The 26410-nt window shown below is 43.3% G+C and overlaps 1 protein-coding gene across 4 annotated transcripts in view; it reads right to left on the bottom strand.

Annotated features, from left to right (window-relative positions):
* The window catches only part of LOC105472114 (ankyrin repeat and FYVE domain containing 1), a 95994-nt gene that overhangs the window by 63858 nt on the left and 5726 nt on the right, over positions 1–26410 (bottom strand). For all 4 annotated transcript variants that reach the window (XM_011725095.3, XM_071082171.1, XM_071082170.1 and 1 more), the window contains exons 2-3: positions 12305–12497; positions 6150–6268 (exon numbers count right to left, since the gene is read on the bottom strand). In XM_011725095.3, the coding sequence (XP_011723397.1) occupies positions 6150–6268; positions 12305–12497 (312 nt within the window). The remainder of the gene's footprint in view (positions 1–6149; positions 6269–12304; positions 12498–26410) is intronic.

The following is a 26410-nucleotide window of genomic DNA, read 5'->3' on the forward strand; positions in this document are numbered from 1 at the left end:
CCGCTAATGTCCCCCAAAGTGAGCAATCCAAAAGAGAGAGCAAGGAGCAAGCCACAATGCCTTTGATGAAGCCATCTCTCAAGTGACATGCTGTCGCTTCTACCACACTCCATTCACTAGAGGTGAATCAGCCTATACTGAAGAGGAGAATTGGAATCCACCTTTGAAGGGAGAAACAGCAAAGAATTTGTGAGCATATTCTTTTTTACTCTTTTTTTGTGAGCATATTCTAAACTTCCCATGGATGTCATCGAAGGAACACAGTATGATTTAATACTGAAACTGAACAGCCTTGACCTAGTAGTTCATACAGTAGCCAACAGATGTTGAATATTGCTATGCTTCTCTTAAAGATTTAAATACCACACAGCTCCCCCGGCGTACACAGTTTGGGAAACGATGCCCTTTCCACCGCAGAGTGCAAGCTTTCCAGGTGGTGCATCAGGGGATAGCTTTCCCAACCAGAGTGAAAAGGAATAAAGGAGGATGCTTTCTGCTGTTTGGAATGGCTTGACACTATCCAGGACACATTCCAGGAGAGCTGAATGACTCATACCCTGAGTTCTTATGCCAAGGAACTGTAAGATCTTTGCTTGAGAAAGCATGCAACAAACTCTAGCTTCCAAACAGCCATTCCAATCCACTGAAACCTCTCATCGTGTCAGCTGCTGTTGGTAAAGTGCTACAGAGAGGTCATAAACAGATCATTTTGCTAGAAGCAAACTGCTTTACTTCACCAAGAAGTAAATATAATCCTTTCCTTGTGGACTCAGATTTGTTATGCTTTGTTGAGCTAACAGTCGTATTCTTTCTCTTCCCACTTGGTCAGTCAGTATCTTTATAAACTTTTATCTTTTATTCTTTTTTATTAGGGTTTAATAGACCAAAATTATATAGAGTTAATGTATGACATGTTTTGATATATGTATATATTATGAAATGGTTATAAGCTAATTAACATATATATCATTTCATATATTTAAAGATATCTTAATAATAAAAAAGCAAATTTCTACTTTGTTTACATTTTCAGATACTTTCATACTTCGAGAAAAGCTGCAGAGCATCCCCTATGCCCTTTACTCATCTTCCCCTATTATTAACACAGCTTATATAACCCCGGTTCAATGATCAAAACTAGGTAACTAGGTAATACATACCATACCAATGCCATTCACTAATTAGAGGCCCCATTTTGCTAATTGTACCAGTAATACCCTTTCTGTGGCCAGAATCCAACTGAGGATTCTACACTGCATTCGGTGTCATTCTCACCCAATCTGTAATACTTCCTAAATCACTCTTGTTTTTCATAACGTTGACATGTTTGAGAAACACTCTGGCTGATTATTTTGAGAAATGTTCCTCAATTTGGGTCTGATGTTTTCTCATGATTAGACTGAGCTTATGCATTAATGGCAAAAATCCTATAGAAGAGCCAGGCAGAGTGGCTCATGCCTGAAATTCCAGCACTTTGGGTAGCCGAGGCAGGAGGATCGTTTGAGCCCAGGAGTTTGAGACCAGCCTTGGCAACATAGCAAGAGCCCATCTCTATTGAACAACTAGCCAGGGATGGTGGTGCACACCTGTACTCCCAGCTACTTGAGAGGCTGAGGTGGGAGGATCTCTTGAGCCCAGGAGTTTGAGGCTGCAGTGAGCCATGACAGCGTCACTGCGTTCCAGCCTGGGTGACAGAGTGAGACCACATCTCAAAAACAGAAAAGAATCCTACAGCAGTGACTGTGCCTCACTGCATCCCTACAGCAGGGACTCGCTGCATCCCTACAGCAGGGACTGTGCCTCACTGCATCCCTACAGCAGGGACTGTACCTCACTGCATCCCTACAGCTGGGACTCACTGCATCCCTACAGCAGAGACCGTGCCTAACTGCATCCCTACAGCAGGGACTGTGCCTTCACCAGTGGACCACATCAGGTACAAACATTTCACTTTTTTGAACAAGGTTTGATTCATATATCCAAATACCTTTAAAGTGTATATAATGCCTGTTGTATTTCATCAACATATGCTAAAATTCTCATAATTAAGGCTGTGTGCAGTGGCTCACACCTGTAATCCCAACAGGCCTTGGGGAGACCAAGGCAGGAGGATTCCTTGAGTCCAGGAGTTCAAGACCAGCCTGGGCAACATGGCAAAATCCCACGTCTACAAAAAATGAGCCAGGTATGGTAGCACACACCTGTGGTCCCAGATACTCAGGAGGCTGAGGTGGGAGGATCGCTTGAGGCCAGGAGGTCAAGGCTGCAGTGAGCCGTGATTGCACCACGGCACTCTAGCCTGGGTGACAGAGTGAAATCCTGTCTTAAAAAAGAAAGAAAGAAAGAAAGAAAGAAAGATCAATTAGACAGGAACTTCAAAAGAAAAATGTAGAGTTTTTCTTACATTCTAAGATGTAAGTTTCATGCAAGCAAGAATTTAATTTTGTATACTTTGTATCCCTAACACCTTGAAAAGTACTTACCACTCAATATTTTTTATATGAATGGATTAATGTTGAAAAAACAAAACACCAATAAATTCATTAAATGATTTTATCAAGCCTGTTGGTGTGGAAAACATTTGAGCCTTTAAAATACAGCTTTTATGCTATTTATACACCTGTTTACAAGAACCTATTTCCAATCTTCCTCAAACTGCTGGCCAGCCATGAAGTGTTAGTGCTTCCAAGTATCACATAACACACAGGCTTCCCAGGCAGTCTCAGAAACTGCAACCCCAGGTTGAGGCAATGAGCAGGACTGCTGGACAAAGCACACAATTCAACAGGAACAGGTCCACACATGCCACTACCACCTTGGACCTCTCCCCCATCACACATTTCAAAGATACATTTCATTAAAATGTTGTAAAAAGTAAAAATGTCCTATGTTCTCCTATCTGCTATCTTCACAGGTACCTGATCTATGAAAGCCACAAAAACCATTTGCTTTGAAGTGGATCACCCCTGAAAGCAACCTTATGGTAGAATCAAAACACACTTATTATTTACAACTGGAGGAGAGTCTAGAGATAATTAGAGACAATTAAAGATATTAATATTCTATTTCCCTAAACTCGATAAAACTTCCTGACTCACGGTGATGAAATCTTGTGGCCAGACAGCACTGAATGAGAGCTCTAAATGTCTGGATGTACTAAAAAAGTTCAGTGTAAAACAAATTTTTTAATTCAATGTTGACACTGGCTTTTTTTGCCTTAATGTAATTTTCTGTGTTGTGTGATTTTGTTTCAGAGAGCAGTGATGTTTTATTTTCCCACTCTCATTCATTTTGGCTGCAGTCACTATTTCACAATTAAAGTAAAACTGAGGAACACTAACACTGCCTGAGTTACCTTACCTATGACAGTATCCCAGAAGTCAGATAATGAAGAAAAAAAAAAGTAGGAATATTTCACAGCTCAGCTGCCTAACTGCTTTCTAAAATGGTCATACCTATTTATAACGTCACTGGCAATGTACAAGAATACCAATTTCATGAGCCTCACAACTACTGGGGTCATCAGTTTTGATTATACAGATATCAAAACACAGTGGCTTATTCTTAACTTTTTTCCTGCAGAGTCGAATCTTTTCCATATATTTATTATCTTCTAGTCTTCATAAACATTCTGTTCATATAATGAAGATCCTATCATACATGTTGTGAAGAATGCTACATGACCTTGTAAGGTCTTCATAATTCTGTTATATACGAGGTCAAAAATACATGGCTTCAAAACACTATGCTTTAAAAAAAAAAAAAAAAAAAAGCTATGCCTTGAGATTTCGATCACGTGGACTGGTGCCCTCCCAGTAAAAAACTATTCCCCAGGCAGATGTTTTTAGTTACTGGCATGCAGGCATCTGCACATGTGTAGGTGTGTACGTGCATTTCTATCTACAACTTTTAGTTATGGACCTCAAGTTAAATCCTCAAAATTATCAAAAAGAGTTGGCTCACAGCTGGGAAACACTGACATATGTTCCCCTTAATCCATGAGATAAATGCCTACTTAGCCTTTACAACACAACTCAGGTATTAGCCACCTCTGAAACCTTCCTTTATCACCCCAACTCAGTCTCTCCTCAACCTTACCTAAAAGCTAACTACATTTCTGTTTTATAGCCCTGGTCTGAAATGATTTGTGAATGGCCTGTTTCCTCCAGCAGAATAAGGGCTCCGTATGGCAGGGACTGTGTAATAATCATCTCAGTGTTCCTGGCACTGCACATGGAAAATAGTACCTTCTCAACTGACAAACCTCCTGAACAAAGATATAATCCACACAGACAATCACTTCGGCAAGTACAGTCATAAGCAGCATAACTATGTTTGGTCAACAACAGACTGCAGATACAATGGTGGTCCCATAAAATTATAATATTGTATTTTTACTGACCTTTTCTATGTTTAGATACACAAACACTTACCACTGTGTTACTGTTGCCTATGGCATTCCGCACAGTAACATGCTGTACAGGGTTGCAGCCTAGAAACAACACACTATACCATACAGCCCAGGTGGGTACTAGGCTATATACCATGTAGATTTGCGTAAATATACTCTATGATGTTCCCACAACAAAACCACGTAATGACACATTCTCAGAACACATCCCTGTCATTCTCCTCACCATATAATTCTCACGATTATTAATAGTAGAATTAAATTAAAATTTTGCTCTTTGTCCCTTTTTTTCCAATAGCAGTCAGGCAAGTACTAAATGAAAATGCAACCTTCAGGCCGACTTTTGAAAACGACTGTTTTAAAGTCCACTTGCCACCCTATTTGCTTCAATCCTACACACACACACACACACACAAAATGTGATATAAAACAAGTAACATTAAATAGGCCAAGGCAGCTATTAACTTTTTCTTTTTTTTTTTTTTTGAGACAGGGTCTTGTTCTGTTGCCCAGGCTGGAATGCAGTGGTGATATCATAGCTCACTGTGGCCTCAAACTCTTGGCTCAAGAAATCCATTCCCCTCAGATTCCCAAGAAGCTGGGACTACAAGCACATGCCATCACGTCTAGCTATTTTTTTTTTTAATTTGCTGTAGAGACAGGGTCTTGCTATACTGCCCAGACTAGCCTTGAATTCCTAGGCTCAAGTAATCCTCCCACCTTGGCCTCTCAAAGTGCTAGGATTACTGGCATGAGCCACCACACCCAGCCTTAAAATTTTTTTTAAAAAAATAAATTGTACTGTATATATTTAAGCTATGCGACACAATGCTGTGGGATACATATATAGTAAAATGGGCACTGTGGTGAAGCAAATTAACATATCCACCATCTCATGTAGTAACCCATACCTATCAAAATTCTGAAGGCTAATGGTCATCTTTTGATGTTAAAGAAAGAATATTGTTATTCTTCAGAGTAACTGTTCTGAGTTCAGTTCTGACAGACTAGAAAAAGTACTTTGGCTAGGCATGGTGGCTCACACCTGTAATCCCAGCACTTTGGGAGGCTGAAGCAGGTGGATCACATGAGGTCAGGAGTTCAAGACCAGCCTGGCCAACATGGTGAAACCCTGACTCTACTAAAAATACAAAAATTAGCTGGGTGTGGTAGTGGGCACCTGTAATCCCAGCGACTCGGGAGGCTGAGGCAGGAAAATCACTTGAACCCGGGAGGCGGGAGATTGCGGTGAGCTGAGATTGCTGTCACACTCCAGCCTGGGTGACAGAGGGAGACTGTCTTACAAAAAAAAAAAGAAAAAAAAAAAAGTCTTTTGGCATCTAGTATAAAGTTTTAAGCAATCTGACAGCAGGACTTTTAATTAGACTTGAGGGAAAAATATTTTCTGGACATTAATCCTTATTTACAGCATACTTTTTCATGAAATGAGTGTACAGAAAAATACTTACATTTTATAAATCATAAGGACATTGCAGATACTCAAATATTTATGATTTGTTAGCCAGGTATTACCTCCTCAATAGGTAGATACACAAAGTACCTAAAAGTACAACCCACTGATTCATTAATTATTTAACTAGTTTGTGGTCACCATCAATTGCTAAGAAAATTATTTTACTTTCATTGAATCACAAATATTTCAAAATGAGACACCATAACCTTCTGCCAAGAGCCCTTCCGCTAGCAGGTTTGTGTCCCTGATCACTCAAAGGCTCACCTGACAGGTCCAACTCTTTAGTGGAAGACAAGTTAGGCAGACTCCAGCTGTCACTGCGGGCTGCCAGGACAAACTTGTGAGCGCTGATGTGCCTGTCCCCAACCTTTATCTTCAGATCGCTGATGAAGAAAAAGACCCACATATATTAGAAAAACATCATCATACCTAGGTATAGCTAGGATTCATAGCTGATAAACACATGAGTATTGATCAACATACATCTGCAAAAGGAAAAATTATAGCAAAACATTGTTTCTATATGCTGGCACTGAATTCTGATGGGCCATCTTTATAATACGTTGCTAGAAATGGTTTCTATTTGTAAATTCTGGCTTTAATTCACGTGGCATGCTCGGCTTTCAAATACATCTTCTAATGGGATTCTTACAGTGGTGAACCTCCAAGTTTAGGAGGAGGATTAATATTCACATAAAAAGTAGAGGATATTTTATATAGACTAAAACAAGCTAAACCATCAGGGAGAGAAAGACAGAAAGGTTAAAGCTGGTGATGACGGCTCTGAGACTACAGCGCTGCTACGCCCCACAGTAACGCTCAAGCAAGGTGAAACAGAAAAAGCGTGAACAAACTGACGAGCAGTCATGAACACGGCACCCAGCATCAGGACTCCTGTTCTCACCAGAAACATTCGGACCTAATATTGACCATTTTTGACTCAACTACTTATAAAAAATGGGGTGAGGAAAAAGCTTTCTTTTCAAAACATGTTTCCATAATTATGACATGCCATTATATGAAACGATCTTCCTGAATAGATATTTATGTGTAACTCCAAAATGTCAAATGCTACCGGAGGAGAGCATCTGGGCAGTGAACAAAAACGTCAAGATGACCCACTGGGCTGCCACGAGTACATGCCGTATGGCTATCCTGGCAGGAATCCAAAGTCACTGTCATCATCCTGCTGGTAGTTATATGTTTTATTTTCATATTCAACTTTAAAGGTATTTACTAGGTTGGAAAGTCTTCAGAAACTAACTACACAAAAACCACTATATGGAAAAAAAGAAAAAGAAAATACCATTACATGAATTAACGCATCCACTTAAAAGGAAACCCAGGCCAGGCATGGGGGCTCACGCCTGAAATCTCAGCACTTTGGGAGGCCGAAGTGGGCAGATCACGAGGTTAAGAGATCGAGACCATCCTGGCTAACATGGTGAAACCCCGTTTCTACTAAAAATACAAAAATTAGTCAGGCATGGTGGCGGGCGCCTGTAATGCCAGTTGGTCAGGAGGCTGAGGCAGGAGAATCGCTTGAAACCAGGAGGCAGAGGTTGCAGTGAGCTGAGATCACGCCACTGTACTCCAGCCTGGGCGACAGAGCAAGACTCTGTCTCAAAAAAAAAAAAAGAGGAAACCCAAACAGAATATTGTTTGTATATAATGCTTGACAGAGACACATTCTACATTCTACTCTTGTAGACCCTACAAGAGTATTGCCTACAACACACTTAATCATCATTTGAAAGTATCAACAATTCCAGTTCTATCAAAGACCAAGCGGTAACTAATGATATTAGATCACAAGATTAAGAGAGTATTTATTATTTCAAATTATTACAAACTGTTGTTAACACAGTAGAACATTATTCATGGTCAAAGAAGAAATAGGATACTCTATGTAAAACAAAACATAAAACTGTATCAGCATATCCTGTGACAAAGTATAAAAAATTTAATGAAAACAAGAAGCTACCTACAAAGCACAAATAATTTTTAAACTCTGAATATATTTATAAAGTATTACATCCTAATAACTTAAATAGATTTTCAGTCTGTACTATTTCAACCACGAGTATAACTTATAGCCACAAAATTATAAAAATGAATGTTTCTAGAAAATTTCTACCACATTCATGAGTGTCAGGTCAAAATTCTCTCTTTTGTAATCTGACATACCAAAGGGAAATAAAGATAAGGATTTCATCAATAATTTCCAATAATAATTTTTTAAAACACAAATGTAGCTGCTATTTGGCCGGGCGCGGTGGCTCAAGCCTGTAATCCCAGCACTTTGGGAGGCCGAGACGGGCGGATCACGAGGTCAGGAGATCGAGACCATCCTGGCTAACACAGTGAAACCCCGTCTCTACTAAAAATACAAAAAATTAGCCGGGCGTGGTGGCGGCGCCTGTAGTCCCAGCTACTCGGGAGGCTGAGGCAGGAGAATGGCGTGAACCCGGGAGGCGGAGCTTGCAGTGAGCTGAGATCTGGCCACTGCACTCCAGCCTGGGCGACAGAGCGAGACTCCGCCTCAAAAAAAAAAAAAAAACAAAAACAAATGAAAACCGGAAAATCAGACAAGTCCAATCCATGAAGATTCTATGTTGAAACAATTAAGGACCTAGTAATTTTTTTAAAAAACTTGATTCCACTCAATTAAAGAGTATTTCCTTTTAAATACATGGAAACCAGAATGCTGTAATTGGAGAGGAGATGAACAGTTTCTTGTTAGTTTCTCAAACACTTGAACAGGAAAAACCATAGGTTTGTTTGGTAAAAGAATGAGTACAGTAAGTAACCACATATAGCCATCATTTTTAACTACCTTATGGGACAAAACTGTTCTCCTGAACTTGAAATGTAGGCCAGGCACAGTGGCACACACCTGTAATCCCAGCACTCTGGGAGGCCAGGACCAGGAGTCTGAGACCAGCCTGGGCAACACATAGTGAGACTCTGTCTCTTATTAAAAAAGAAAAAAGAAAAAAAAGAAAGGCTACCGGTTTCTTCCACATTTCTCAACTTAAAAACTTTTAAAACCTATTCATCAGTCATTCCAGCTACGAAGAGGCACATAAAAATACTATTTGAATTTTTCAACAAAATGCATGTTATAGGATAAAGGTATTTTTCCCCCTACGTTGGTAAAAGATGTCTGCTTTAGAAATCGATTTCTCAATTTCGGTTACCACATCTTGACAGCTTAGTCCCCTAGGAAGACTCCATTCCCTATCTGATATTCAACTGTAGATAACATAGAGTTTCAACCTTCTTTAGATAAAGGGCAGGCTTTTTTTTTTTGAGATGGAGTCTCACTCTGTTGCCCAGGCTGGAGCGCAGTGGCGCAATCTTGGCTCACTGCTGCAACCTCCGCCTCCCGGGTTCAAGCGACTCTCCTGCCTCGGCCTCCTGAGTAGCTGGGATTACAGGCGAGCACCACCATGCTCTGCTAAATTTTTGTATTTTTAGTAGAGACAGGGTTTCATCATGTTGGTCAGACTGTTCTCGAACTCCTGACCTCATGATCCGCCCACCTCAGCCTCCCAAAGTGCTGGGATTACAGGTGTGAGCCACCGCGCCCAGCCTTTTTTTTTTTTTTTTTTTTTTTAAAGACAGGGTCTCACTCCGTCCTCCAGGCTGGAGTGCAGTGGCGCGATCTCAGCTCACTGCAACCTCCACCTCCTGGATTCAAGCAATTCTCCGCCTCCTGAGTAGCTGGGATTATAGGCACATGCCACTAAGCCCAGCTAATTTTTGTAATTTTAGTAGAGACAGGGTTTCGCCATTTGGCCAGGCTGGTCTCGAACTCCTGGCCTCAAGCGATCCACCTGCCTCAGCCTCCTAAAGTGCTGGGATTACAGGCATGGGCCACCGCACCTGGCCTAGGGCAGGTTTTAAAAGCTGAAGGGAGACTTGTTGGAGTCGTAAGATCATACCATAACTAGCTAAAAAGTGACAGGAAGAAAACTACCCAGTCTCATTCCCATTGTCTCCGAGAAGGACTTCAACAAAATGAATGTGAAATAAAATTACTAATCAATTGATAAGTAATTGAAAAACTAAATGATGGGAGTTCTAATGGGAAAGAGCCTCAAAGAGTAGGAGAGGTGTGTCTGTAACAGGAAAACATTAGGCTTCCCTGGGCCAGTAATAAACAAAGTTTTCACTTGTTCATGGAAGAGGAAAAACAAGACAATGGATTATATTTTACAAGAAGCTATATCTATTCAATTTATGGAACTATCCTTTACTCAGAATATATACTTCCCTTTTTCTGTAATAGATTATTCTTTCATTTAGAAAGGACTAAGATAATAGTAATTTTGAATCCTGAGTTATTTTATTGTTATTTGCATCCTCTAAATTTTGATTTTTTTTTTTTTTTCTTAAGACAGTCTCACTCGATCACCCAGGCTGGAGTGCAGTAGTACAATCTCAGCTCACTGCAACCTCCACCTCCCAGGTTCAAGCAATTCTTTTCTGCCTCAGCCTCCTAAGTAGCTGGGACTATAGGTGTGTGCCACCATATGTGGCTAATTTTTGTATTTTTAGTAGAGACGGGGTTTCGTCATGTTGGTCAGTCTGGTCTCAAACTCCTGACCTCAGGTGATCCACCTGCTTCAGCCTCCCAAAGTGCTGGGATAATGGGTGTGAGCGATCTATTTAAAATGTTGGAATTTATTTGAAAATTTACTAAGTCTTATGTAGACTGAGCTTCTATCTCCCTAGCGGCTCAAGTCCTTCCTTCTTATGTATATTCACATCTGTGTTTCTTTGCCATATCCAGCATCCCAATTCAGTCTTTCATCATTGCTGTTCTGGACTATATGCAACATCACAGGTGCTCACCCTGCTCTTTTCTCTTTATAATTTCACCCACATGACATTAGCATGCCTTTTTTTTTTTTTTGAGACAGAGTTTCGCTCTGTTGCCCAGGCTGGGGTGCAATGGCACAATCTCGGCTCACTGCAACCTCCGCCTCTCCGGTTCAAGCGATCCTCCTGCCTCAGCCTCCTAAGTAGCTGGGACTATAGGTGTGTGCCACCATATGTGGCTAATTTTTGTATTTTTAGTAGAGACGGGGTTTCGTCATGTTGGTCAGTCTGGTCTCAAACTCCTGACCTCAGGTGATCCACCTGCTTCAGCCTCCCAAAGTGCTGGGATAATGGGTGTGAGCGATCTATTTAAAATGTTGGAATTTATTTGAAAATTTACTAAGTCTTATGTAGACTGAGCTTCTATCTCCCTAGCGGCTCAAGTCCTTCCTTCTTATGTATATTCACATCTGTGTTTCTTTGCCATATCCAGCATCCCAATTCAGTCTTTCATCATTGCTGTTCTGGACTATATGCAACATCACAGGTGCTCACCCTGCTCTTTTCTCTTTATAATTTCACCCACATGACATTAGCATGCCTTTTTTTTTTTTTTGAGACAGAGTTTCGCTCTGTTGCCCAGGCTGGGGTGCAATGGCACAATCTCGGCTCACTGCAACCTCCGCCTCTCCGGTTCAAGCGATCCTCCTGCCTCAGCCTCCTGAGCAGCTGGGATGACAGGCGTCCACCACCTGGCCCGGCTAATTTTTTGTATTTTTAGTAGAAACGGGGCTTCACCATGTTAGCCAGGCTGGTCTCAAACTCCTGACCTCAGGTAATCCGCCCACCTCGGCCTCCCTAAGTGCTGGGATTACAGGCGTGAGCCACCGCACCCAACCCTGAGCTTCTAACAGAAGCTATATGGCTCCAGAGTTCAACCTCAACCATCATGATGCACCCTCTAACTAGTTCCAAGACTGTTTTGCTTTGACCATCTCAAGAGAAACGGACGTTTGCCCTCTGAATTCCTAGACATGTAAGCCAATTCCTGCTTGATTAGCAATGCTATCACCATGACTCCAGCACTCTGCTGAAGATAAGCACTAAACGAGAGATAAAAATCTTGCCTCAGGCCGGGCATGGTGGCTCACACCTGTAATCCCAGCACTCTGGGAGGCCGAGGCAGGCGGACCTCAGGAGATCAAGACCAACCTGGCCAACACGTTGAAACCCCGTCTCTACTAAAAATACAAAAAATTAGCCGGGCGCGGTGGTGTGTGCGCCTGTAGTCCCAGCTACTCAGGAGGCTGAGGCAGGAGAATTGCTTGAACCCGGGAAGCAGAGGCTACAGTGAGCCGAAATCTCGCCACGGCACTCCAGCCTGGGCAACAGAGCGAGACTTCGTCGTAAAAAAAATAAAATAAAATAAAAAAATAAAAATCTTGCCTCAGGGAGCTTCTATTCTAGGGAATAAAGATTTGCTAATATCCTCAAGGGAGAGAAATACATTCTGGGAGAAAGTGAATGAGAAAAGCTGTAGTGTGGCCCGGGAATAAAGCCAAAGGCCTTCTGTGTCCAGGAGCCCTGCTCACCTGTACTGCTCCTGCTCGTAGAGGTCTGCCACGATCGCCAGCAGGCGGCTGATGAAGGACTCACTGCTGCTTTCCTTGTTTGCCTGCGCAGCCAAGAGAGTGCAGCGCTTCTCTGTCTCTGCCAGTTTCTTCTGCAGCTTGACATACTCTTGTCGTAGAAGCATCAAGTGCTTCTCCAGCTTGGCCACCTCCTCTGCAAGGAGAAGAAAGAATCAGGTTTACCGTGGCCGGTGTAAAGCAGGCGCATTCGCTAGTCCCTCATCCCACCGATGGGAACGCTCTCCAAGTGACCAGCCACCCCATGTTTCTACTATTTCTCAGTGATAGTCCCACAGGATCAAGAATGGCTTTGATGGCTGGGTACTGTGGCTCACACCTGTAATCCCAAAACTTTGGGAGTCCAAAGCTGGGGGAATCACTTGAGCCCAAGAATGTGAGACCAGCCTGGACAACATACTGTCTTTACTTTTTAAAATATTCATTAAATATAAAAAGTAAAAATAAAAATAACAAAGAATAGCTTTGTTTCAGGGTGCTGGTCATTGAACCAAGGAGACCATCATGGTTACAGGGATTTCTCCTCTCAGAAGCTCAATATTATACAGTAGATGACAATGAAGAGATGTACATAAAGATGCTGACGGGCACCTGCCCTGCAAATCCTTTACCACAAAGCCAGGAGTCTCCAGGAGAAAAGGCTACCAAAATCACCTAGATTTTTTGAAACCACTAACAGTAATAACAATTTCCTAATTTTGACATGTTCTTCTAAGAGCTTTACATAAATTCCCTCATTTAATCTCTCTTTTTTTTTTTTTGAGATGGAGTCTCGCTCTGTCACCAGGCTGGAGTGCAGTGGCGCGATCTAGGCTCACTGCAACCTCTGCCTCCTGGGTTCAAGCAATTCTCCTGCCTCAGCCTCCCTGGGACTACAGGCACGTGCCACCACGCCTGGCTCATTTTTTGTATTTTCACTAAAGACAGGGTTTTACCATGTTGGCCAGGATGGTCTCAAGCTCCAGACCTCATGATCCACCCGCCTCGGCCTCCCAAAGTGCTGGGATTACAGGCGTGAGCCACCGCGCCCGGCCTCTTTTTTTTTTTTTTTTTTAAAGAGATGAGGGTCTCACTATGTTGCCCAGGCTAGACTCAAACTCCTGGACTCAACGGTTCCCCCTGCCTCAGCCTCCCACAGCTGGGACCACAGGCACATCCCACTGTGCCCAGTTTCATATCATCTTCAGGACAAGCCTATGAGGTAGGTGCTGCTATATGCCGGCCCCATTTTATAGAGGAGGACACTGGGGCACAGAGAGGTTACAGATTTCCCCTGTTGCAAGGCTGGTGAGAGGACGGGCTGGGATCTGAGCCCAACATTCTTATTCCAGGGCCTGTGATCATATTAATCACGCTCCCCAACCCTGGCACCTGTCCCCCTTCAGGTGAGGATCAGGGCAGTTAATAATGGTTCAGATAGAGGCACGCCATCTTCCACTGGCGCATTGGGGCAGGTAAAAAGGTTGAGAACCACTGTATTTGATTCATTAAATTCAACAAGCATTTATCAAGTGTCCACTAGGTGCTGGACGCTGCACGATGGTAAGCGCACTCTGACATACCTGTCCTCGGAGCCCTGAGTTACTGAGAAAAACAAAGATGAACAATTTTTTCTTCTTTTTTTTTTTTTTTTTTTTTTGAGACAGAGTCTCACTCTGTCACCTGGGCTAGCGTGCACTGGTGCAATCTTGGCTCACTGCAACCTCCATCTCCTGGGTTTAAGCGATTCTCCTGCTTCAACCTCCCAAGCAGCTGGGATGACAGGTGGGCACCACCACGCCCGGCTAATTTTTGTATTTTTAGTAGAGACAGGGTTTTGCCATGTTGGCCAGGCTGGTTTCAGACTCCCGGCCTCAAGTGATCCACCCACCTTGGCCTCCCAAAGTGTTGGCATTATAGGCATGAGCTACCATGCTCAGTCATAAGTCAAATAACTTTGGTTATAATTTGTAATTAAAATAATTATAACAGTCAAATGCAAAACTACAACTCTACATTAGAGAGCTGGAAGGTAAAAACAGCCATGAGAGCCTATAAAGCAAGTGAACTGAAGAGGTCGGGAAATGCTTCCCTGAGGAAGCAGTCACGGAACTTCTCCTTTGCCTGAGCTCTGGAGTCTTAAGAAAGGATGAGAAGGGGATTTATGCAACCACGCAAATTGGCAGCTTTATCAGTCAAGGTCCCTGTGGCTCCACAGCGCTGCTACAACCATCCTCCGGGCCTTGGTCCCTTCACCCCTCCCTCTTCCACACCACAGACATTCCAAATCCTGACACTGGCCTCAGGCCCATCTCCCATCCAATCTGCCTCATTCCATGCCAATACCCTGAGAAAACTGAGCTACTGACAATAACTCCCACTGTCCCGGCAATGATTCCCATCTCCCCTTTGCTTCCTTAGAAAGGGTATATCCTTCCTACCCAAGTTTAATCCCCCTATGTGCTCCCTAAATCTCTTCACTCTCCTCACTCCTCAGGACCTTTGCTTTATCATCAATGACCCCATCTCCGAACTCCAGTCTCTCTTTCGACTGGCTGGTTCTAGTCAACATATAAGCCAGTTTAAGTGTCTTATCTATTAAAGCATCCCACGTCCACAACACATCTGAAGCCCTCAGCCCCGCCATCTCTAGCTACCATACACCATTGTCTCACCTGCCATTCCCTCTTCTGTCCCCACCATCCCCTTGAAACTCCTCTCACCCACGACCTTCTAATTGCCAAGTCCAATAGACTCCTGCCAGTGGTTCTCCTCCTAGACTTATGACACCACATCACACTGTTGTCCATCCCTTCTCTTATTTTAGCAACCACAATACCACCGTCTGATTCTGGTTCTCGCTCTCTTTCACATGCTTCCCTGCATCCTTTCCCAATCTTTTCTTTTTTTTTTTTTTTTTTTTAAAGAAATCGGGTCTCTGTCACTCAGCCTGGAGCACAGTGCCACAATCCTAGCTCATCACAGCCTCAAACTCCTCAAACTCCTGAACTCAAGTGATCTTCCCACCTCAGCCTCCAGAGTAGCTAGGACTACAGGTGCTTGCCACCAAGCCTGGCTAAATTTTAAATTTTTTGTAGAGATGCGGTATCACTATGCTGCCAGGCCTGGTCTTAAACTCCTGGGCTCAAGTGATCCTCCTGACTCAGCCTCCCTAGTACCTGGGACCACAAGTGTGTGCCGTCACCCCTGGCTATCAATTTTTAAATTTTTTGTACAGGTGGGCCTTGCTATGTTGCCAGGGCTATGTTGCCTTGCACTCCCAGGCTCAAGCGACCCACCTGCCTCTGCCTCCAGAGTAGCTAGGAGCAGAGGTGTGCATACTTGGGAGGCTGAGGCAGGAGGATTCCCTTGAGCCTAGGAGGTTCAGGCTGCAAAGAGCCGAGATTGTGCCACTGTACTCCAGCCTGGCAACACAGCAAGACCCTGTCTCAAAAAAAACCAACCAGCCGGGTCCAGTGGCTCATGCCTATAATCTCAGCACTTTGGGAGGCTGAGGCGGGCAGATCACAAGGTCAGGAGTTCAAGATCAGCCTGGCCAATATGGTGAAACCCAATCTCTACTAAAAATATAAAAATTATCTGGGCATAGTGGCACGCAACTGTAGTCCCAACCACTCGGGAGGCTGAGGCAGAAGAATTGCTTGAACCTGGGAGGCGAAGGTTGCAGTGAGCCGAGATTGTGCCACTGCACTCCAGCCTGGGCGACAGAGGACACTCCATCTCAAAAAACAAACAAACAAACCAACAAACAAACCAACCAACCAAAGAAAAAAGTTGTGAGTAATAGAGAAGACAGGCAATTAAGCCAATGCAGTAAACCCTGAGCACTCTGATAGGGGATACAAATGGAGTGTGGTGGGAGACATCCTGGTTTAAGCCAGCGTAAAGAAAATGTTCCAGAAAAGTAGTAGCTTACTTCAAAAGATTTAAATAAAGCCTGTATTTGTTTGTAGCATACTGGACCCAGAAAATGCAAGAAAAGATTTCAATCTTTTATTCTCTTGGTCAGATTCTCCTTTTAAGCTTGCATCAGTCAACAGATTAGTCAAACAGACAAAGTACAAAAACACTGTACATTTCTCTATAAGAAATACAAATAATTATGAGCCCAAGCCTCGCCCTCTCCTCCAAGAGTTCACTGACAAAAATGTCAGCCACTCACCAGCTTCTATGCAAGTCAACTGAAAAGGATGGCTATAGTATACGCCACATCTCGCTAGTTCAACCTCGTGGCTGCAAAATTACATCCCACTTGCCAAGAGACAGCCTCCAAGTTTCCACTGTGGTAACCTTTTCTTCCATAAGCAACCTGAACCCTCTAACCGTGGTTTCAATCACACCATATTCCACCCAACCTAAATCTTTTGCTCCTCAACAACTCCAACCCAGCATGACTATAGCTGGCTGGGGAATTTCCATTTCACTTAAACTGTCAATCTGCACATATTTATGCACTAAGCATTCTGGCAGATTAGGAGCTGCCTCTTTTAAGAGTTAAAAGGGCAATCTAGACTGGGTGTGGTGGCTCACACCTGTAATCCTAGCACTTTGCGGGGCCAGGCAGGAGGATCTCTAAAGCCCAGGAGTTTGAGACCAGCCTGGGCAACACAGCATTTTTTTTTTTTTTTCATAAAAAAACTGAAAAAATTGGTTGGGTGTGGTGGCACGTACCTGTAGTCCCAGCTACTTGGGAGGCTGAGGTGGGAGGATTGCTTGAGCTCAGGAGGTGGAAGCTACAGTGAGCTGTGATCATGCCACTGTGCTCCAGCCTGAGCAACAAAGCAAGACTCTATATCAAAAAGGATGGGTGGGGGGCAACCTAATTAGCACCTATTCCAAACAAGGTAATCAAAGCAGTATCAAATGTAGAATCAAAGTCGTATCTACAAGGAGCTCAGAAACAAGAAGGGCAAGAACAAAACTAACAGTCACAAAGAAGCTGGATACTGATTTATGTGCTAAGGTGTTGTAGCCCTGGCAAACATTCAAATAGAAGATCTTAGATCCTGAGTGTATAACAAGGGAAAAAAAAAAAAAGATCTGTGGAAGACCTTTAGGTGAGCTAGAATCAAAAGGATGTAGGTAACAGGTGAAATTATAGGAACATCTGCCTTCAAGAATGGAAAATTAGGCCAGGTACAGTGGCTCATGCCTGTAACCCTAGCACTTTGGGAGGCCAAGGTGGGTGGGTCACTTGAGATTAGGAGTTTGAGACCAGCCTGGGCAACATGGCAAAACCCCATGTCTACAAAAAAATACAAAAATGAGCCAGGGGTGGAGGTGGGCACCTGTAGTCCCAGCTCTCAGGAGGCTGAGGTGGAAGGATCGCATGAGCCTGGGAGGTGGAGGCTGCAGTGAGCTGGGATCACACCACAGCACTCCAGCCTGGACACATAGAGACCCTATATTTAAAAAAAAAAAAAAGACTGGAAAGTTGCTGATTCCTCTATCTAAGCCTTCAAGTGGAGGAGATCCCGAAAGCTGTTTCCAGCCATCTTCCCCCTCTGCTCTCTGGGAAACCATACACATTTCCTTAAACATCAGTTATACACACAAATTCTAAACTCTACAGCAACAGCCCCAGTCTCTCTACAGAATTCCTCATTCAAATACGCAGCAGCTGCCTGGACAATGACACAAGATATAAACTACCAAGGGAATGAGCAGAGAAGAGGCAAGATAAAAGCAGGGCTTTGGCATGATTTGGGACTCTTAGTCACAAAATTACAGATGCTCCCCCACCTGGCAGCTTTTGTCGGGGAAACCCAAAGGATCACAAAAGTGCTCAGGAAGCTTATGAGCACTTACCAGTGCTACCTCAATTGCCACACCATTTCATAGCATAACGGAGGAGTGCTTATGGCTGAGACATTACCGGCCTGTGGGGAATACTGTCTGCTTACAAACAGCAACGCAAATGTGTCCTTGAAGTGTCACCAAGCTACACAGTTCTTGCAAGAAAAAGTACAAAATTATCATTCTGAGCAATAATGGAGAGAGAATTTACAGGGCACAGGTTCTAGAGCTAGACTGACAGGGATCAAACCTAGTTTGGACACACCTTAGGCAGGTGACTCATTCTCTTCATCTGTAAGGATACTGTAAACACTGAAAGTGCTAATACATGTAATAACCTTAGAATACAACCTGCCCCGCAGTAGGTGGTCAAAATATATTAGCTATTATTACAATTCTTAGAAAGCAACCCAGGGTAGTCAGTCCTGTGTTGCAAGATTCTCCCTGCACACTGATAGCCCAGAGCATGCACTTCAGAGCCTCACTGACTGGGTTTGACCCCAGCTTACCTATTTACTAGCTGTGTGACCTTGGGCAAGTTACTTACTCCTCTCTGTGCTTCTGTCTTCTCACGTGGAAAATGAGACTAACGATATTATCTTAGAGCAGGGGTCCCCAACCTCCAGGCCGTGGACGGGTACTAGTTTGTGGCCTGTTAGGAACTGGGCCACACAGAGCAGGAGGTGAGCTACGGGCGAACCACCTCGCCCACCTGAGCTCGGCCTCCTGTCAGATGAGCAGCAGCATTAGATTCTCACAGGAGCGCGAACCCTACTGTGAACTGCGCACGCCAGGGATCTAGGCTGCACGCTCCTCACGAGACTCTACTGCCTGATGATCTGAGGTGGAGCAGGTTCATCCTGAAACTACTCCCTTCCCTACTCCATCTATGGAAAAACTGTCTTCCACGAAACCAGTCCCTGGTGCCAAAAAGACTGGGGACCACTGTCTTAGAGAATGACGTGCAAAGTCATTAGGATAGGTTAAATCACTCGGAACAGTGTCTGGTTTAGTCAGGTTTACCACTGCTGCTGCTTCTCCACCTACTTATTCTTCATCCAGTGCCCAGTTTTCAGCCGTGGTTTTTTCTTTTTCTTTTTCTTTTCTTTTTTTTTTTTTTTTGAGACGGAGTCTCGCTCTGTGGCGCAGGCTGGAGTGCAGTGGCCGGATCTCAGCTCACTGCAAGCTCCGCCTCCCGGGTTCACGCCATTCTCCTGCCTCAGCCTCCCGAGTAGCTGGGACTACAGGCGCCCGCCACCTCGCCCGGCTAGTTTTTTGTATTTTTTAGTAGAGACGGGGTTTCACCGTGTTAGCCAGGATGGTCTCGATCTCCTGACCTCGTGATCCGCCCGTCTCGGCCTCCCAAAGTGCTGGGATTACAGGCTTGAGCCACCGCGCCCGGCCCTGCCGTGGTTTTTTCTTTGTCCCCTTCCAACTTTCATTTGAAAAGCAAGCCTAGAAATTGAATTAGCTGGGCATGGTGGCGCATGCCTGTAGTCCCAGAGATGATGCCACTGCATTCCAGCCTTTGAGACAGAGACAGCCTGCCTCAAAAAAGGAGAGGAGAGAGGAGAGGACAGCAAACCTAGAAATTTAAATAATAGATAAAACCTAGAGTTTCACGAAAAAAGCTACACTAAGTATCAGTGAAGAATGCCAGGAACTTCCAATTTTCTCATGTTTCTTTCCAAATAATATCTAGCTGTTCTCCATGAGTGCAGTCTACGGTCAGTCTTTCAGTAAGTATCCTTTCTGATAGTTCATCACTGTTGAGTTAACAAAACATGCTTAAGACAAAAAAAAAAAAAATTCTGCATTCATTATGAATAGCCTAAAATAAAGAGTGTAATGTCTATTGCAAAAAAGTAGTTAATCAGCAAATTACCTCTTCAGAAGTTACATGGCACAGTCAGGAGAGAAACCAAGACTGACTTTTAGAACACTCCTCCTTCTAGTTCAGGAGTTGGCAAGCTTTCTGTAAAGGGCTAGATAGCAAATATTTTAGCTCTGGGAGCCACACAGTCTCCGTGGCCCTACTCAACTCTGCCAGTTGTAAAACAAAAGTACAAATGAATGAGTGTGGCTGTTTACCTAAAAATACTTTATTTATGAACACCAAAAATGGAATTTCATGTAATTTTCACATCATGATACATTGTTTTGATTTTTCTTCAATCAGTTTAAAATATTTAAAATATAGTTAATATGTATAAGCTATTTTTATATGTTACATCTATAACATATAAACAAATTCTTAGCTTAAGGACTGCACAAAAACAAGTCAACAGGTTTCAGGTCAGATTTGGCTGAGAGGCCATACAAGCCCTGCTCCCCTGCTGGTGATTTTCAAGAATTAGGATAATGACACCCAGAGCCAAATGAAAGGGAAGAAAGCAGTTTATCAATCTGGAACGCCTAGAATTCTGTAACCTCTCACTTCTTACCACACCCTAAGCCACAACAGCAGCCACTGCATCTTTAAGATATGCCTCTCTCCAAGCTTACCTCCTCACCCTCAGAAACAGGCTCACAGTAACGCCTCCTACCCCTAGACAAATACCTCTTCCACACGGTTATGCTCTTGACTGCCCAGTCTATCACACTTTTTGCCTTCTCCACCAATTTCTGAAGAGTCCTCTTTAGTCACTACTTCCTCTCTTGCCTCCCGAACCTTCTGAAACTTGGCTCCTACTCACATCCCTCTGCTAAAGTCACAATGATCAAATCACCCACTTCGATGACCTTTTCCTTATTCTTCAAGCTCCTCAACCTCTCTGTAGCCTGTCAATCACCCCATTCTTGAAACTCTTGTTTTGGCTTCCTAACTCTGTACTCTAGCTTTCTTCCTAACCTTGTTACAGACCCTTCATCTATTCTGACTATCCACTTTCTAAAAAGGCACAGTGCTGCAAGGTTCAGACCTACAACGGAACTTTTCCTAAAGCTTCTTCTTTGAATGTGGTCTCATGCACTCCCATAACTTTACTGTCACTGCTATAAAAATGGACCCAAATCTCTCTTTCCTTCAACAGCTCCTGCTGAAAGAATGATTGACTGGTACTATAAACTCAACAAGTTCAAAATCAAACTTCGTATCTTCCTTAAATCAAAGTCTTCTTCCTACTTCATTTCATGTTATCAAAGCCCTAAGTTATCAACGTACAGGCTATGGTAACGCATTTATATAGCACACCAAACATACGAACTATTTAGAGATAAATTTAACACAATGTGCAATGCATGCGCACTGAAAACTATACAACACTGCTGACAGAAATGAAAGGCAACCTAAATAAACAGAGTGATACACTACGCTCATGGACTGGAAAGCTCAATAGCTCAGTACTGTTAAGATGTCAGGTCTCTCCAAATTGGTCTATAGATTCAATAACTTCCCAATAAAAATCCCAGCGAACTACTTTCGTAGAATTTGAAAGAATGATTCTACATTTTTTTTTCTTAGAAACAGGGTCTCCCTCTGTCACCCAGGCTGGGGTGCAGTGGCCTGATCACAACTCACTGCAGCCTCGAACTCCTGGGCTCAAGTGATTCTCCTGCCTCAGCCTTCCAAACAGCGAGAACTACGGGTAAGCACCACCACACGTGGCCAATTGTTTTGTAGAGACAGGGTCTCAGGATGGTGCCCAAGCTGCCCTCGAACGCCTGGCCTCAAGGGATCCTCCCACTTCGGTCTTTTAAACTGCTGGGATTACAGGCATGCACAAGCACAGGCAGCGGATTCTAAAATTTGGGTGGAAATGCAAAGTTCCTAGAATAGCCAAAAAAATTCTGTGTGGGGGGAAAGAAAAAGGTTTAGCATTTACCTGACTCAAGGCTGCGTATAAAGCTACAGTAAATAGGACGGCATCATACTGGCATCAAGACAGATATCCAGAGCAATACAATATGACGGAATCCAGGAACAGACTCTCACATATACAAATGCTCTGACAGTGGTGTCAACGCATTTCAATGAGGAAAGAGCAATGGGACCAGAACAATTGGAGATCTATATGGAAAACGCAAAGCCCTATTCCTAGATACCGCTACATATAAAAACTAACTCAAAATCACACATATCTAAATGGAAGGGTTAAAACTGTAGCCCTTCTAGGCCGGGCATGGTGGCTCACACCTGTAATCCCAGCACTTTGGGAGGCCGAGGCAGATGGATCACGAGATCAGGAGATCAAGACCATCCTGGCTAACATAGCGAAACCCCATCTATGCTAAAAATACAAAAATTAGCCAGGTGTGGTGGCGGCGCCTGTAGTCCCAGCTACTCGGGAGGCTGAGGCAGAATCACTTGAACCCGGGAGGCGGAGGTTGCAATGAGCCAAGATCATGCCACTGCACTCCAGCCTGGACCACAGAGTGAGACTCCATGGAAAAAAAAAAAAAGCAGAGGGAGATTTGACCCACTCAGAGTAGAAGGTCACGTGAACACAGAACAGAGAGAAATTTGAAGATGCTGCCCTTGAAGACTGGAACGACGCAGCCAATAGCCAAGGAACATCAGCAGCCTCTTGCAGGTGGAAGAATCAGGAAAAAGAATTTCTCCTAGAGCCTCCAGAGGGAATGGGGCCCTACTGAGACCTTGATTTGAGACCAGTGATGCTGATTTCAATCAGACTTCAGTCCTCCAGAATCATAAGAACACATTTCTGTTGTTTTAAGCCATCTAGCTTGTGGAAATCTGTTACAGCAGCCACAGGAAACTAAAATAGCTATACTTACAAACAAAAAATTCTGTATAGTGGAAGATTTTAATGCCCTGGTAACTTTTTGCTAGATTAGTGTCAACATCATTTGATGGGGTAAAAGGAAATGGGACGCTTTCCTGTAATATTTTGCAATAAAGAGAAAGAGGGAATTAGTACTTTTTGTCTCCTATGGCAGTTAAGTTCTTCACATTCATCATCTCAGATTCTAACTATATTGAAAAAGTAATATACTAACAGTGAAATTCACTTGGGTTAAGTGGGTTGCCTAAAATCACACAATTAGCAGAAGACAGACTCGAGATTCGGGATCTCAGGCCAGAGCCCATCCCATTAATACCATGATGCCAGATTTCAGCTCCAATATCAGAACATCAAGATCAGTCATTAATTAATGCAGGAATTAAATGAGCTCCTTCCATTTCCTACCGTAAATGCACTCTACTGCCCTCTGGCCACTCCAGTTCTAACCCACACTGTATTCGGTGTTTTTCGATCACCACCACCCTGGCATTTCCTTTCTCTACATTCCTATAGTTCTTCTATTCTAGCCAAAACTTTAGCAGTGAATTAGTGTTCTTCATGTAATTTTTTTTTTTTTTTTTGAGACAGAGTTTCGCTTGTCGCCCAGACTGGAGTGCAACGGTGCGGTGTGATCTTGGCTCACTGCAACCTCTGCCTCCCGGATTCAAGCGATCCTCCTGTCTCAGCCTTCTGAAGTAGCTGGGATTACAGGCGCCTGCCCCCATGCCCAGCTAATTTTTTTGTACTTTTAGTAGAGACAGGGTTTCATCATGTTGGCCAGGCTGGTCCTGAACTCCTGACCTCAGGTGATACCCTGGCCTCGATCTCCCAAAATGCTGGGATTATAGGCATAAGCCACCATGCCCGGCCTCTTCATGTAATTCTTTAATGACTAAATGACTTTATTCCTATTCTGCTTTAACTATGTCCATCAGATAAAAGAGAAATGATTGTAAAGGCTGTGATAACATTCTATTTGGAGAACTACAAGAATAATTTTTTGTTTCAGGCTTATATTAGGATCTTCCACATAAAATATTTCATTAAAGTGTCAGCTTCCCAGAAAATACTATCTTCCTTGTTGGCATCAGATTAGAAAAGCTCTTCACTGGTGATGAATTATCACCACTTTTCTTTTTTTTTTTTCTTTTGAGACGGAGTCTCACTCTTGTCGCCCACGCTGGACTGCAGTGGCATGATCTCAGTTCGCTGCAACCTCCGCCTCCCGGGTTCAAGCAGTTCTCCTGCCTCAGCCTCCTGAGTAGCTGGGATTACAGGCGTGTACCACCAAGCCTGGCTAATTTTTGTACTTTTAGTAGAGACGGGGTTTCACCATGTTGCTCAGGCTGGTCTCAAACTCCTGACCTTGACACCTGCCCGCCTCGGCCTCCCAAAGTGCTGGGATGACAGGCGTGAGCTTCCACCATGCCCGGCCCACAAATCTGGATGTTTAAAAGGTCCCAGGTGACTGTACCGTGCAGGGTTCTCCAGGTTGAGAACTAGGTACTAATGGAATGAAGGAGAGAGGAAAGCACAGATATGAGAGGTGTACAGCATCCAGGGGATTTGGGGACTGATGCAGACTTAGGGGGGAGTCGGGGATAACTTTTTGGTTAGTGACTTGAGAGTCTGGCTGAACAGTAGTGCCATTAATCATGAATGTAGAAGAGAAAACCCAGTATAACTAGAAAACAAAACATGCACTACTTTGAAATACTTGGCCTTCCCCTCTCTGTTCTGCAAGTTCCATTAAGGTTAAGTTGTGTCTTGCTCATTTTGTCATCTCTGGCATAGTAGCTTGCACCTACCGTAAAATACGTTTTTCCTGAATGCAATTGAGCTCTGTGAGGTTCATCTGCCTCATGTTACAATCAGTGGCATGACTTACACATCTTTCAAAAGCTCACCTTGTACAGCAGTGACGACTGGGCTGGTTTCATAAGAGATGCACAACAAATATTAGGTAACTAGCTATTTCCACCTCAAACTCCTGACTGGAAACACTTCCAACTTAGACACCACCACATAGAAGTATACTGGGCAAAGCAAATATGTCCAAAAGTGAGGTCAAAATATTTGTTCTCAAATCTATTCCTTCTCTACCTCTTAGCAGCTCAGCCATTTGTCTGAGTCATCCAGACCTAGAACTCTTGAGTCATCTTTGATTCTCTCTCAACATTCAACCAGATTTCAAAAGTCCTGTCTTTCATATGTTCTGCGGTCTTTTTCCCATCAGTCCTCTCCAGCCCCACGGCCCCTACCAAATGGCTCACTGCTACAGCTTGCTCTCTGACTTCCTTTCTTCTCAATCCATTCTCTACACTGCAGTCACTGTGTCATGTCCCAGACAATTCCAGTTATGTCGCTACCGTGGCTGATTCCTTTCAGTAGTATTGCTCCATGACTCTCAGAATAAAATCCAAATGCTGAACAAATGCCCTTAATAACCTGGCCCTTAACATACTCTTCCAACCTCACATCCCACTAATCCTTCCACTTAGAACACTGACCTCTCCTCAATCTCATGTCCCCATGTCCAAAGGAGGGCCATTTTTCAAAGCTCAGCTCAAGTAATGTCTTCTGCAACAAGACTTTCCCTGAACATCCAAAATACATTCCCCATTACTTCCTTAAAAAATCTCTCCCTATTCTGAGTTTTCAAAGTAACTCCTAAGCATGTTTTACCTTTCACCTTACAATATTGTTTTTCATACACAATTTCTTTTATCATCCCTCCTAGACTTCAGAACTCCCTGTGAATAAGCTTTAGTTCTGGCTATTCTTGTTTAACTACCAATTACTTCTCCCTCTATACCCATTCCATGGTTATCTCCTCTTCCTCCTGACAATACCTTACCAAATAGAGTTCAATAAATACCACAGGTTCAACAGGAGATTCTGGGGACACAGCAATTTCTCATTTTGTTCAGCAAGGCTGTAAATCATGATAATATCTCAAATTGCCCACAGCAAATCACCCTGCCAGTGACAGAATCCTGTGTATCTCAGCACAAGTCAGTAGCTTTACTCTGAAATGTCCACTAATGGATAAATTTTATTTCTCAGTAAAAATAATCCACAAGGAGAAAGCTAACAGCTACAGCTGGTGACAGCAGTGAAAGTAAGGAAAGGGAGAGAAAAGAAAACAATGGTATAAAAGGAACAGTCCGCGAGAGGTCTCTAGACTACACATAATTTTCAATGACCTGGGACATTTGTTCAATAAGTAAAACAATAAACAGATAAATTTCAAAAGTAGAAACAGCAAAGTTCCTTCTTTCCTTATTTCTACCAACCTACACTAACGAGGCATTTTCTGGAACGGTACTACCCAAAGCACTTCTGGCAATGCCAGTGTTCTGTTAATCTGTGCTGTCCATTGGGGGAGCTACTAGCCACATGGCAACTGAGTACTTGGAATAGGACTAGCACAACTGAAAAGTTAATTTTAAATTTTATTTAAATTTAATCAAATTTAAGTAGCCACATGTGGCCAGTGACTAATGTG

This window comes from Macaca nemestrina, chromosome 17, assembly GCF_043159975.1.
Source record: "Macaca nemestrina isolate mMacNem1 chromosome 17, mMacNem.hap1, whole genome shotgun sequence".
NCBI classification, from domain to species: domain Eukaryota; kingdom Metazoa; phylum Chordata; class Mammalia; order Primates; family Cercopithecidae; genus Macaca; species Macaca nemestrina.